Source organism: Sarcophilus harrisii, chromosome 5 (assembly GCF_902635505.1).
Source record: "Sarcophilus harrisii chromosome 5, mSarHar1.11, whole genome shotgun sequence".
In the NCBI taxonomy this organism is placed as follows: domain Eukaryota; kingdom Metazoa; phylum Chordata; class Mammalia; order Dasyuromorphia; family Dasyuridae; genus Sarcophilus; species Sarcophilus harrisii.
In genome coordinates, this window is record NC_045430.1 from 186,072,031 (window position 1) to 186,087,045 (window position 15,015).

Here is a 15,015-nt window from a genome sequence, read left to right on the forward strand (position 1 = left end):
AGAATGCTCAGCTATCCCTATCTTGGTCCCAAGATAATTATATTTGCTACACAGCTAAAATAAAATTGGTATGCACGAGATTAACCACTTCCTCCTCCTCCTTCTCTTCCTCCTCTTCTTCCTTCTCCTCCTCCTCCTCCTCTTCTTTTTCTTCTTCTTTTTCTTCTTCTTCTTTCTTCTTCTTCTTCTTTCCTCTTCTTTCTTCTTCTTTCTTCTTCTTCTTTCCTCTTTCTTCTTTCTTCTTCTTCTTTCCTCTTTCTTCTTCTTCTTCTTCTTCTTCTTCTTCTTTTCTTCTTCTTCTGTGAAGCAATCAGGATTAAGTGACTTGTTCAGGATCACACAGCTAGTGAAGTGTCAAGTGTCCAAGGCTGAATTTGAACTCAGGTCCTCCTAACTTCAGGTCTGTTCTATCCACTAGCTACCCCTAACTACTTATTCTTTATTTTGTTTATGTGCATTGTGCTCTTTTTTTTTTTCTACTTTAAAAGGGGTGTATGTGTGTGTGTCCATGCATGCATGTGCATTTGTACACCTACTTACATATATGCTACAAAAATCTAATACCACTCTCTGGATGGGAAAAAAAGAAAGAAGGATTAGTTGAAATAGGCACAGCTGAATTCACCCATAATTAAGTTGTTGCTCCAAGAGTAAAGCTTTCTTGTTTTCTGTAGCCTCCCATAGATGGCATGAAGTACAAACAATAATTTATATAGCACTGTAATTTTTGTAAAGTGCTTTGTGGACATTATTTTAGTCAATTCTCTCAATCCTGTGAGGTAGATGCTATAGATATTATCATCTTAATTTTATAGAAGAGAAAACGGCATTAGGGAAGTCAACATAGTCACAATGTATAGCAGTGGCAAGAAGTAGCTTAGGTCTTCCTAACTCTTGGATTCCAGGTCCAGGTGTATTTCCTTCATAAAAAAGTTATTGAACATTAATGAGTTTAGTGGGAGGCAGGATAATATAAGAGAGTTTTGTTTTCTTGGCCAAAAAGGATTGGCAGTGAAGGTCTGCTATCATATGCTGCCTCGGACTCTTACTAGCTGTGTGAACCTACACAAGTAACTTAGTCCACACCTTGAACCTCAGTTGCCTCAAAGGAAGTAATGGGAATAATAATGGTGTCTCTCTCGTAGGGTTACTGTAAAGATTAAAAGTGATAATGTATAAAATTATTTGCAAAACTCAAAGGAGTAGATAAATGTTTATTATTATTATCATTATGTTATTATTATTTAACTGCCTATAAGATGAATGAGAAGCCAAAGGCAAATTAACATATTGTTATGTGTCCCTGGTATACCAAAAACTAGAATACTAAATGCTGTGAAGATTTCCTTCAGTGGATGGAGTAACTTCTGTATGAAAGTAGACTTTTTGAAAATACAATAAAATCATATCTGAAATATAAATCTAGAAAGATGAGAAATCTAAGTGGGAATATGATGACACAATCTAATAAGGAAGAATGAAGAAAGGGCAAACAAACTCACATTTATAAAATTAGATTACTAGAGTTATGGAATCCTTTTTGAAGTTTAGAAAAGGGAATTTTAGGTTCTGCTTCATCCAGTAGATAGTAAACACACATAATTCTTTTATCCAGAGAGGCTATATATAATGCAGACACACATACTCACATATTTAATAAAGATAATAATTCATTGATGATATATACAGACTAGGCTAATATGAAGAAGCAAAATATATTTTAGGTTAGGGAGAAAGAGTGGCACAGATCTGAGCTTAATATCACACCAAAAAGGGTAACTATGGGCTGCCCCATGAGATCTCAATTGGAAATAAAATAAATGAATACAAGGCTGGTTGAGCCCTCAGGTTAACTCAGGAAGATATTTCTTATGTTCTCATGCAAAATTAATATGTCCTGTAAATATGCAAGCCATGGAAAGTAGGGCAAGTTTTGTATTTTTCCACAATGTAGTTCCAATACAGTTTGTATTACATGAAAAGTGTGTGTTAGGAGCTGAGAATACAAAGATAAAAACACAAACAAAAGCCCCTGCCCTCAAGGAGCTTACATTCTACTGGGGGAACGTCCTATTTATCCCTGGCTTACAGTGGTGTATGTACTGGACATGTATTCCCCAAAGCAAGAATAAATTAAACTTTAAGAGTATGTTCATGTTTCAATTCAATTAGTACCTTTTTAATAACCTATTTATTATCTGTAAGGCACTATAATAGGCACCAGGAATAGAAAAGTGAAAAAATTAAACCACCTTCACCTTTAAGAAGTTCACGATTAGGAGGACATGTAAGTTTGCAAACATTAATGATAAAAGATAGAATGTGATATAGTACAAAGAAGAAATACAGAGAAAGTGGTGTAACAGGAAAATGTGAGGAAGGGAGAGAGGGGGAGAAGGGAGAGAGAGGAGAGGAGAGGAGAGGAGAGGAGAGGAGAGGAGAGGAGAGGAGAGGAGAGGAGAGAGGGAATGAGGAGGTGGTATTCAGTTTGGAGAGCTAATAGCACAGTCTTTATGAGCACATGGTACTGGGCTAATCCCTAAAGGCAAAGGATTCAACACATGGTAATGTGATGTTTTTGTTATGAAATAGACCTGCACTACTGCACAGAGCTAAGGGAAGGCAATTGGATGAGATAGAGAAACAGCCTGGCTACATATGTTTGATTGATACTTCATCAACCTGTATAATCTCATCAGCCTTTGAACTCCCCTCCTTCACTGGCCCCTGCCTCTCTGATTGGAGACTGGGGCCATGAATTCCAAAGGCTCCATTTAAGGAGGAAGCTAAGCTTGGAACAGCTCTCTGGCTGTACCATTTGAAGGCTTCTCTAACTCCTCTACCATGACCCTAAAAACGAAATCTTCCCTGGAAGCTCTCCACACACATTTTTTAGCTTCCTTTTGTGCAGTTTCTTCTCTCCTAAAATTGTAAGCTTTTTGAGGACAGAGACTATCTTTTTTTATATATAGGTCTACAGATATAGATCTATCTATCTATCTATTATTTGTACCCCTAGCACTTAGCCCAGTGCCTGGGACATAATAGGTAAGAAATAAAAGTTTATTAACTGACTATATAGAATACATGAAAGGAAGTAAAAGAAAATAAGAAACAAATTATATTGGAACTTGATTATCAATGCAATTAAATGACTGTCTAAGCAGTTTATACTAGATAATAGCTAAAGATTTTTGACCTGTGGACAGTCTGCTCAGATATGCCTTAGGTAGATTATTTAGACTGTTATGTAAATGATAGAATAGAGAGGAGGGCAGACCAAAGGCAGAGAGAGACAAGGTACTCTACCTCAGGAGTGATTAATCCTTGAATTATAATGGTTGCTGTATGAACAGTTATGAAGAAATATATATATGTGTGTGTGTGTGTGTGTGTGTGTGTGTGTGTGTGTGTATAGATGTCTCAGAGATACTGTGGAGGTAGAATGGAGAGAATTTGTTAGCTTATTGGATGTGGAGTGAGGTGAGGGAGAGGGAAAAGTAAAAGAACATCTGATATTTTCGCATCAAATTGCCATCAACTTAGTAAGGGATGATGGGAGGAGTGGCAGGTTTGGGATAATAGAAAGTAGATTCCATTTCGAACCTGTGTTTGAAAAGACCATTTGTGTTCAATTGTGTATATAACAATTAGAACTAATCTTTTGCAATACTTTAAGGTTTAAAAGGCTCTTTATAAATACAATCTCATTTGATCCTCATAATGAAGATATTGTGGCAAACAGAAATTAAGTGTTTTAACCAAGGTCACACATACTGATAAGTCTCTGATATTTTAACTCATATCTCCATGACTATAAGTCCATGTTCTAACCATCCCTATGAGAGAGTTGTTATCATTAGCTTTATTTGATAGATAAAGAAGCTAAACCTCTGAGAGGTTAAAGGATTTGGTCAGTGTCACACAGCTAGACATTATCTAAGAGAAGATTTTTATTCAATTTTTCTTAACATTTAAATCCAGAACCCTATCCACTATTACACTTAGCTGCCTAATCTAATTATAGGAAGGACAGCATGCAAACTAGAATCACTGAAAGAGATGTTCACTAAAGAACAAATACTATTAGCATACTTTGATTACTACAGAGAAAGGTGAATATAACTATTATACCTACATATACATACAAATATAATGAAATGGATAGAACACTGATTTGGAAATCAGGAAAACTTATCTTCCTGACTTCAAATCCAGCCTCAGACAAGCTATGTGACCCTGAGCAAGTTACTGTACCCTATTTACTTTAGTTATTCCTCTGGTAAAATGAATTAGAAAAGGAAATGGCAAACCACTCCAATATCTCCATCATTTAGCTTTTGAACTTTTAGCTGGTTCTAAATTTACCTTTTAAAAAATAGCTTCCTAACCACTTCCTAATAGATAGGTGATGGACTTGGAGTACAGAATGAAACCTTTTTTTTTTTTTTTTTTAACATGGCTAATGAAGAAATTTGCTTTTCTTGATTATTTGTGCTTGTAACATATTTCATTTATCTAGCTTTCTCAATGATGGTGAGGTTTAGGTGAAAAGGAGATAATGGACCTATAAATAAAAATATAATTGAATAAAAATAATCAAAAGAAAAAATAGCACCCTGCTTTTTAAAAAAAAACACATTTGTACCTTAGTTTAACACAATAAAAACATTCCTTAAAGGCTATTTCTAAACTTGATTTACTTTGATTAGAGAAACATTTATTAAGCACCTACTATATGCAAGGTATGCTGCTAGGTCCTGGACACTACACCTTTCAAATGTGCAAGGGAAACTATACTTTCAAGCTTTTTATTCTATAGCATTCTTATATATGCCCAAGTCTAAAATTTCATATATAGAGAGAACTTCTGGTTCTCTTTATCAATGAGAATTGATATCTTATATGTCTTTTTTTAAGCCCGAGCTACTGAAAGGCAAAGGATCTTGCTTGTGGTCATATAGCTTATATGTGTCAGAGACTGAACTTACAGAATCACAGATTGAAAATTGGATGAAACTTCTGAGGAAACTGAGTCTAATCCCCTCCTCCAAAAAAATTAGATGAGGAAACTGAGTTACAAAGAGATTAAGTGACTTTTTCAAAGTCACAAAATTAATAAGTGTCTCAGTCCTGATTCTGTTAACTCCAAATTTTGTGTTTATCTCCTAGTCATTGTGACTAAAAGAGTCATGGATCCTTATCTTCCTGACTTTGAATCCAGTCCCCTAGTTATTAAAAATTTTTGTGGCCCACATTGTGGGTAGGAATCATGATAACTGATGACAAAGATGAGATGGCTTTAAAAATAAATTCATGACTATAATAATGGAAGGAAAGAATTGGAAAAGACAGAGCATTAAGTGAAGAAAGCGAAAAATTCTGCATGGTTGTTTAGATATTAGGGGAGGGCATCCTGGAGGAGGAGAATTTTCATGTGAAGCTTCAGAAGTATGCTCCTAGAATTGTTCAAGGCTAATGTGGATGGAATGAAACACATCCAATGTAGATTTGAGGATGTATTCCAATGGTGATGTTGCTTATTTGTTTTGATTCTTGGTCATAGTTCCCTCTGATGTTTTCTCTGTCCTTTTCCATAAGTCATTTATTTTTTCTTGCTTCTAGACTCAAATAATTGTGTTAGAATTGTCATTTCCGAGAAGCTCTATTATATGTTTCAGCCTGATGGCACATATTGTCCACTGGATCTCCCACACATAACAGCTTGTAAATAATGAAAAGGAGAGAAAAGGATGCATTTCTTATACAGTGGAAAGTGGTAGGGGGCATAGTTTATACTGTAGGCAGACCCAGATCTCTTCTAATTGCTGAAAATGTAGATTAACACCTACTTGCTGGCTTTAAAAAAATTTTATTGCTTTCTTTTGATTTTATATCACTGTGTTTCTGCATGTACTATCCTTCCCTGGTTTAATCCTCCCTTATAACAAAGAAAAACAGTTAAATAAAAATAACAGATAAAACAACCTTGTATTATAACATATATAGCATTCTGCCCTAGAGGTCTTTCCCCTCTTTTCCTAAGAGGAGAGAAGTGTTTTTTTAACTTATTTTTTTATGAACCTATAACCAAAAACCTTTTGCCTTGAAGCCAGAAGTAAAAGCTTCCTCTACATTTAAGCAAATTTTACCTGTACCATAATTACCAAGTGTCAACTTTATTCCCACAAGAGGGAAGACAAGTCTTTCAAAGCTTTGCCACCCTCCCTCCCCAAAATGAGGCTGAAATAATCCTAGACTATCCATCTTCCCTCTGGGGACTATGTTTCAGGGACTGTTTGGGTAGTGCCTGAAAAAACACATCATGATGGTTTCTAAAAAGAAATCTCTGTCTTTCAAGCATATTCAGAGATTAGAGACTATATTGGATGCTTATTATTTTCTGCAGGCACTCCATCTATTTTAATTGATCAAGGTAATTGTGTTAAGGAGGCTACTTAAGTTTCTCTCCCAATAAGAAATGTGGGAACTATGGCTATACTCTCCCCCAGCCCATCTCTAATCTTAGCAGTCCATATTTTTTGTTAAGATGGAAAAAACTTATTCAAAGAAGGCAAATGGCAGATGGGTCTTGCTCATGACAGAAGCCTGGTGGCTTGGAATGATGGATGGTATTGGTTTATAGTTCTTAAAAAATATTTCTTACCTTCATTAGATCTCCAGCTATGACTGCCTGTACAAGTGCTGTAAGAGACAAAAGAGAGACTTCCTATTAGTTCTAAGACCTCCTTTTGAAATATTTCAAGGAATAGAGACCTCATTTTCCAGAAATACATATAACTGTAGGGCAGGAAGGACAAAGGAGGAAGAAGTGTGGAAGAACCACAGAAATGGGCAAAATTTGTGAAACTGATTAGTTTTTTACATCCTATTCTTAGCTTTTACCCCTTCCAGCCACCTTCCCATGGCACTTTATACCCTTTTTATTTGGCTTCTTTATACTCATTAGTATATGATACTAATACCTAGAGTTTATCATTGTCATGCCTTCTCATTTATGCTTGTCTTGGATTTCAGTGACTTGTGAATCAAAATATCAAATGATTTTTTCTAAAAAATGTAATCTTAGCTAAGGGGAGAAAACTAGAGATTCAGCAAGGTAAATGTAGTAGAACTAGGAGGAGCAGAGAATGAGAAGAAAAAGAAGAAAGAAAGAGGAGGAGGAGATGAAGAAGAAGAAAGGAGATGAAGAAGGAGCAGGAAAAGAAGGAAGAGGAGGAGGCGGAGGAGGAGTAGAGAAGGAGGAGAAGGAGGAGGAGGAGGAGAAGGAGGAGGAGGAGGAGGAGGAGGAGAAGTAGTAGTTGTCATTTTTGTCATAGTAGTAACTAGCATTTATATAGTTTCCTAAGGTTTACAAAATGCTTTGCACTGTCATCTTGTTCATCTTATCCCCATTTTACAGGTAAAGATACTGTTAGATGCCATTCTGTATCAATTTTTTGAGGCTATACTTGAGATGTATGTGTGACAAAGAGAAACAGACAACTAGGCTCCTTCCCATAGGTATTAAGACTATTTGTGTTTGATTTGAGTTTTTCTCTATGCAATGTTTGGGAGTATACACTAATCTATTAGTCATTTCAGGGAATAAAAGAAAAATGTACATTCATTATCCTTTCTGATAATGCCTCAATGTATTGTCTTTTGGCTCCTTTTTAACCCCAAGAGGCTCTGGGACTTGCATGATAGATGACATAACAGAAATATAACTCCTTCTCTGTTTCGAATTTAATCCCTAGCCTGAGACACAACTGATACCTCACCTTCCCTTCCTTTTATTCTCTCAACTCTTTATAGTCTGGGTTCCAATTTCAACATTCAACTGAAATTGTTCTCTTCAAAGTTACCAATGATTTTTTAATTGTCAAATTATCACAATCCGCATCCTTTTTGATTTTCCTGCTGTCTTTGGCCTAATTGATTGCATTCTTATCCTTTGATATTTCTAGGTGTCCATGACACTCCTCTATCCTAGTTTTCCTCCTATATATCTAACTGTTCCTTAGTCTCTTTTTTCCCTGGATTAAACTCTCTAAATGTGGATACCCCCAGGGTTCTGTCCTGGGTCTTCTTTTCAACTCCCAGTTACCCAGGCTTGCAATCTAGATGTCAGCTTTGGCTTGTCTCTCACTCTCAGTACCCATATCCAATCTATCAACAAGGGCTGTTGATTCTGTCTTTATAACATCTGTTTAATATGCACACTCCTCTCCTCTGACCCTGTCATCATCCAGGTGCAACAGCTTTATCATCTCACACATGAACTACTATAATAGTTGATTGGTGGGTATTTCTACTTAAAATCTTTTCTCCAATCATCTGTCAAAGTCATTTTTCCCTTAGCAATATCTTTTTTTTTTGACAAGTACTTCATAAGTACTTATAAGTGATAGATAAATTTGAACTATTGTTATTAATTGTTGTTAATTATAGTTGTTTATTATCTTATATGCAGAATTCCTGTCTCATTTTCTTCCTATTCCCAACAGAATATAAATAATTTGAAAACAAATGTGGTTTTTTTTTTTGTTTGTTGAATTTGCCTTGAATAACACCTTCTACTTCAAAAGATTGTTGTGAGGAAAGTAAATTAGGAAATGCCTGCATACTTTAAATCATGTGTGTGTGTGTGTGTGTGTGTGTGTGTGTGTAATAAGAATGACAGTGTGATTATGAAAAAGAAAAGCAGGAGCATTTCTTTTTAATGACTTGCCAAGATATTATCTTAAATTTTTTAAATGGAGGTTTGGATGTTGAATATTTTTCTTTCCTTTAATTTTTCTCCATTTGTATTTAGAGAAAACCATCACAATTGCTGGATATATTGTGAGAATGTATATATGACAGAAATAACTAGACTCCTTCCTATAAGGCATTAAGACTATTTGTGTTTGATTTTTAGTTTTTCTCTATGCAATGTTTGAGGGTAAACACTAGTAAGCATTTCAGGGCATAAGGTAAAAGAAAAACTATGACATTCATTGTTTTTTCTGGTAATGTCTTGATCTTTTATCCACAAGAGATTTTGGGATGAACACAAGAGGGAAATATAACACACATACACACACACTCTCTCTCTTGCTCTGTTTCAAATGTAATCCCTAGATTAAAAAACATGAAAAGAAATTTACATTTCTTTTTCTATAGAAAATGTCCCCACCTCACTGAGATGCATGTTGCTCAGTCTTCTCATTAGATTGGTCTCAGAGATGCCATAAAGCTGTCTTCATAAGAAACTTCAAGCATGACCTATTTAGTCCTATAAATTTGTTTCTATAACAGTTCTGAAACCTGAGATGTACCTCCATACTACAAATGCCCCAAAATGCATCCATTCTCCCTCCTTGTCTTACTAGCTTTTTGAATACAGTATAAGCATCCCTAATCATCTCTATTCGAGTATTCACTCCCGCCCAGACTCAGTTCTCCAAGAGACAAGCAGCAAATGTAATCATGAATAATTTCTGAGTGCCAAGCTTCAGTATGGGAAGCAAGAAGGGTTATTTTTAAGTTGCACACTGCCCCAGGGCAACCATTATGCAAACATTAACTGGCACAAAGCTCATTTCTCTTCTTCTGACTAATGCTATTTCCTATGAGAACTGAAGCTTTAGATTTCTTCCCAATAAAGAGGAAATCTAAATTGCTCAGTATTCTGCTCCAGACAACTTCTCCTGGAAAAAAAAAAGTCTTAAGAACAAAGAAAGAACAGGCTGTTATGATTAGAGTATCTTATTTTTAACCATTTTTTAACACTTATTCTAGAGTCTGGCCTGCTATAAAACTTCCCCATAAGAAAAAAACTACATTTCCCAAAGTGAAATTGTTAATGGAGTAAAGATTACTGAGCAGGGGAAATACTGTTAGATTTTCCAATTGAGTCTTGAAGAATGGACAGCCCAGGTACAGGGATATGGAAAAGATTACCTGGAGAGAGCAAGGAGATAGAGAATTGTGACATAATATCATTTTAGCAGTTAAGGATATCAAGAGTAGTAACATTTTGAAAGTAGTTTATTTTCTTTTAGGGCCTTTGCCTGAAATTCCAAGAGTCACCCCTAAGTGAAGTCTAATCGGATACCATCTATGATGAGTGGACCACTCTTAATTTTTCTGCAACTATGGGTAAATGGGAGGTCATAGATAAGTACAGGATCACTTGTTTTTTTTTTTTTTTTCTTTTTTAAATAAATTATTAAAATTACAGTAAAGGCAGAGTAAGAAAAATTTGAAATTAGGAGCTACAACATGTTCTTAATTTTTTTTTTTTTTTTGTTTATTTGTTTCCTGGACCCATTTATTTGGCAGTTAAGTAAGCCTATAAATCCTTTCTTAAAATTATGTTTTTAAAGTCAAAGGGTTATAAAGGAAAACAATTGTACTAAAATACATTGTCAAAACTTATACTGTAGGAAATAAATTCCAAGTTTTTAGATTAAGAACTCAGACCTGGAAGGCATTTTGATAATCATATAGATTGGGTCCTTCATTTTGAGGTGAAGAAAATGAAACACAGGGAGGTTGTGATTTGTTCAAAATTACATGGCTGATCAGTAGCATAGTCAAGAAAAATACCTATGTTATTTGATTCCCAAGCTAGTTTTTTTTTTTTTTTTTCCTCTATGCCTAGGTGCCTCCACATATTGGCTAATACTGATTATTAATATTTGCACTCTCATCTTTTTGTTCCCACTCTTTAAGACCCCATTTGGAGTTTTCTTGGCAAAGATACTGGATTGGTTTGCCATTTCATCCTCCAGGTCATTTTACAGATGAGGAAATTGAGGCAAACGAGATTGAGTCACTTGCCCAGGATTACACAGTCAGTTAAGAGTCTGAGGCCAGATTTGAACTTGGGAAGATGAGTTCTCCTGATTCCAGGCATGTACAAGTTTTAAAAAGACTACCTATGGCAGATAGAGCCAGGAAAACATTAAGTGGGGTCTCACTGCTGACACATACTTAAGACAAGACACTTTATCTCTGAATGTCTAAGAAATGCTTCAAGGCTGAGTCAGAGAGAAGGTACTGACCTATGTGAGTGGAGGAAGTTTGCTCATAGAAGAATTCCCTTGTCTTCAAATCATAGGTTTATTCCTACACTTATAATTCAGACACATTTTAAAATAAACATAAATATTTTATGTCTAGGACATCTCAATTGAAATAAGTTACTTCTTAATAGGTGTTATAGTCTTTGGTTGTTCCTTTCCCCTCATTTCTCATGTCCTATCAGTTGCAAAGTTGCCATTTCTGCTTCTAAATTATCCATTCCTTTCCTCTCCACTCACAGTAGTAACATCCTAGTCCAACTCCTCATTGTTTTTTACCTTTTCTCACCTAAACTATTAAAATAGTCTAGACTTTCTATCCCCAATTGTTCCTCTCTCTTCCTATCCATCCTTGTTCACATAGCTGCCAAAAGTGATGTTCCTAATAAAGATTTCTGACTGTCATTACATTGTTCAAAAACTTCTGGGACTTTTGTTGGATTCTGAATAACTTACAAACTCCATAGGTTGACATAGAAAGCCCTCCCAATCTGGCTGCAAGCTACAGTACCTTTCTATACTGGTAGTATCTTACTCCATTCTGAGCATCCCACACCCCATCAAAGATTATTCAGTCTTCTGTCATTTCCCCTTTGGACCTCCAGGGATGGAAACTTACCCTATTTTGTGCCCAGAATAGACTTTCTCTCTGCTTTCCCCTTCCTCCCCAGAGGCAAGAGGGCCCCAAATTAAATATTAAATAGAAATCCAGTTCTCATGAAAGCACACTATAAATGTAATAAGATAATAAAGGCATAATACTTCTCTCTCTCTCTCTCTCTGTCTCTCTCTCTCTCTCTTTCACACACACACACACACACACACACACACACACTCTTGTTCTGGCAAAGGCGCTTTTTACTTCTTTGCATGCCCTTTGAATGGATTATATCTTTCATCTGCTTTGTACTCCTAGTTTTCAGTCATTTCAGTCATGTCAAACTCTTCATGACCCCATTTGGGATTTTTTTGGCAAATATACTGGAGAGGTTTACAATTTCCATCTCCAAGTCATTTTACAAATGAGGAAACTGAGGCAGAATTAAGTGACTTAGAGTTATACAGCTACTATCTGAGGCCAGATTTGAACTGACACCTTCCTGACCCTTGTTCCAGAATTCTATCCACAGCACTACCTTACATCCCTTTGTACTCTTTTTCAAGTACTTCTGCTTTGTCACTCATGTCAAGTTAAAGGACTTGCCTAATGCCATTTATGCAATAAGTAGCAGTGTTTGCTGTCCTGAATCAGCACTTTTTGTTGATTAAGTCTAGTGATCTTAGGCAAATTTTTAAATTTCCCTAGATCTCAGTTTATTTAACAATAAAGTAGATTCTTTAGCCTCTGATGTTCTTTCCTGAGTCAATGATTTTATAATACATCCTTATTCCCATATTTAATAACTTCACTGAAAGATCTAAGAGCCAAACAACAAAGATTTAGTTTTTTATCTCCACTCAGATATAGACAAATTTTCCACTTGACATTTCCATATGATAATTATGATAGCTAGCATTTATATAACACTTTAAAGTTTGCAAAAGAGCTTTACATGTGTTCTCATTTGCCCCTCACAACTTAATGAAATAAGTGAAACTATAGTCCTCATTTTATAAATCAGGTGATTAAGGTTTAAAGAGATCAAGTCCAAGGTCACAGAATTAGTATGAACCAAAGGTATGATTTTAATCCATATCCTGCTTCTGAGTCTAGCACATTATCTACTATATCACAAGTAGCTACCTTTTCTGTATTTATCTTAAAATTTTTACTTCTATACTTTATACCTATAAAAATAAATTAGGCTAAAAAGTATACCCATATTTCAGACAGTAATAACCCTCCCAAAATGGATGGAAATGGTTTTGAATCAAAGTAGCACAATCTTTATTTTCCAAGGACAGGATTTGAGATAGCTGTGATGAGTGTGCCTTTATATTTAAGAAGATTATGAGCTCTTAGGTCATCTGGTCATCAGAGGCACATTACAAGCCTTATCAGTAAACTCTAGTGAATAAATCATTGTTAGTCAAGGGCAGTTTGACTCAGAAAGCAGATGGAGCTGGACAAAGTTTTCTTCAACAGGACTAAATCAAACAAACCTAAAGAATTAATATAGAAGAAATCATCTCAGGAGATGATTTCACCACTATGTGTAATGCCTAGGAGTAGGGAAGGAGGAGAATGGGAGAAAAAAAATTCCTTCATCCTAGCCTTATTTGCAAAGAGATATTTGGAAACATAACTTGTATTTACAACCTGAGCTATTTTCAAACATGAAGCCATTAATCTTACTAATGTCCATGCAAGGCAGGTGGCAGCTGGATTTGGAGAAAAGCTAAGTGATTAGTTTCAGGTCATAGAACAGGACTAAGAAGTATCATGACTCTCATACCAATGCAGCACAATAAAGTGAAAGTGTTGAATTTGGAGAAATTCAACCTGGATTAGACTCTTCAACTGTTTGTTCTTGGGTAAATCGATAAATCCTATTGGACTTCATTTTCTTCATCTGTACCTTCATCTGAAGGTTGGGGAAGATGACTTCTTTGGTGGCTTCTATAATCAACTCACATTATCTTTCCACAATCAGATCTGTTCACTACCAACTTCTTTCTCATTTAACTATTATAAAGGATTTAGCAAGTTATATGTAAACTTTAAACCTAGTTTATCTGTCTACTACTTGCTCTGTTTAACCATTTCCAGTTACAGCCAACATTTTGTGATTCCATTTGGGGTTTTCTTAGCAAAGATAATAAGAATAATTTGTCATTACTTTTTCTGCTCATTTTACAGATGAGGAGCTAAGGCAAATAAGGTTAAGGGTTTTCCCCAGAGTCACAAAGAAAGTAAGTGTTCGAGGTCAGATTTGAACTCAGGTCCTTTCGATTTCAGAATCAGCACTCTATTCACTGTGCCACCTCACTGTTCTGTCTACTAACTTAGTAACATTTATTGAACAATCACCGATCTGAAGGAGGCATGGTAAAAGATATAAAATGAAAATTTAAAAATACTAAAAATATATCATGCACAGTAATAGATTAACAAAATAAGCACAAAAGAAATAGATAAATAATTTCAAAAAATAAAATGAATTATTAAAATATCATATAGAGATCTTAAATAACCCAATCTCAGAAACAAAAATAGAACTAGTAGTTAATGAAATACCAAATAAAACTCTTGATCCTGATGGATTAACAGGAGAATTTTATCAAAATTTAAAGAACAATTATGCTCAAAATTTGAGATAGAAAGTACCCTATCATAACTGTCTATGAGACAAATATAGTTCTAAAACCTAAACCTGGGAAGGCCAAAACACAGAAGGAATACTGCAACCAATATTATTAATAAAAATTGACTCATTTAAAAAAAATTCTGTCAGATTATAATGATTTATCCAAGAAATTATTCACTGTTACCAAGTAGAATTTATAAGAAATGTAAGAATAGTTCAATATTGGGAAACCAACCAATAGGATAACTAATCATATCAAAATCAAAACAACCAAAACCACATAATTATTTTAATAGATGCAACAGGTAAAACCTTGAACAAAATAAAGCATTCATTAGTGCTAAAACCCCCTCAAAATAGAGGCAAAGAAAGACCTTTTACTGTCATAAAAATCAAATGTCTAAAATGAAAAGAATCATGCACAATGAAAACTTACTAGTACCTTTTCCAATAAATATGGAAATGAAGAAAAAGTACCCTTTCTCCCCACAATTATTTGATTTTATTCTGAAAATTCTAGCAAAAGTAGTACGATAAGGAAAAGAAATTAAAGACATAATGATAGGAAAACTAAAACTATCATTATTTTTTAATAATATAATATACTAAGAAAAATTCTAGGGAATCAGCAAGGTTACTAATTGAGACAATAGCTTCAGCAAAGTTGTAGCAATTACTACATGCAAGGCATTGTA

General features: G+C 34.9%; 1 protein-coding gene across 1 annotated transcript in view; it reads right to left on the bottom strand.

The window, feature by feature from the left end:
• The window catches only part of DGKI (diacylglycerol kinase iota), a 552,148-nt gene that overhangs the window by 24,635 nt on the left and 512,498 nt on the right, over positions 1-15,015 (bottom strand). The window contains exon 30 of the mRNA XM_031939143.1: positions 6,668-6,705. Coding sequence (XP_031795003.1) covers positions 6,668-6,705 — 38 coding nt within the window. The remainder of the gene's footprint in view (positions 1-6,667; positions 6,706-15,015) is intronic.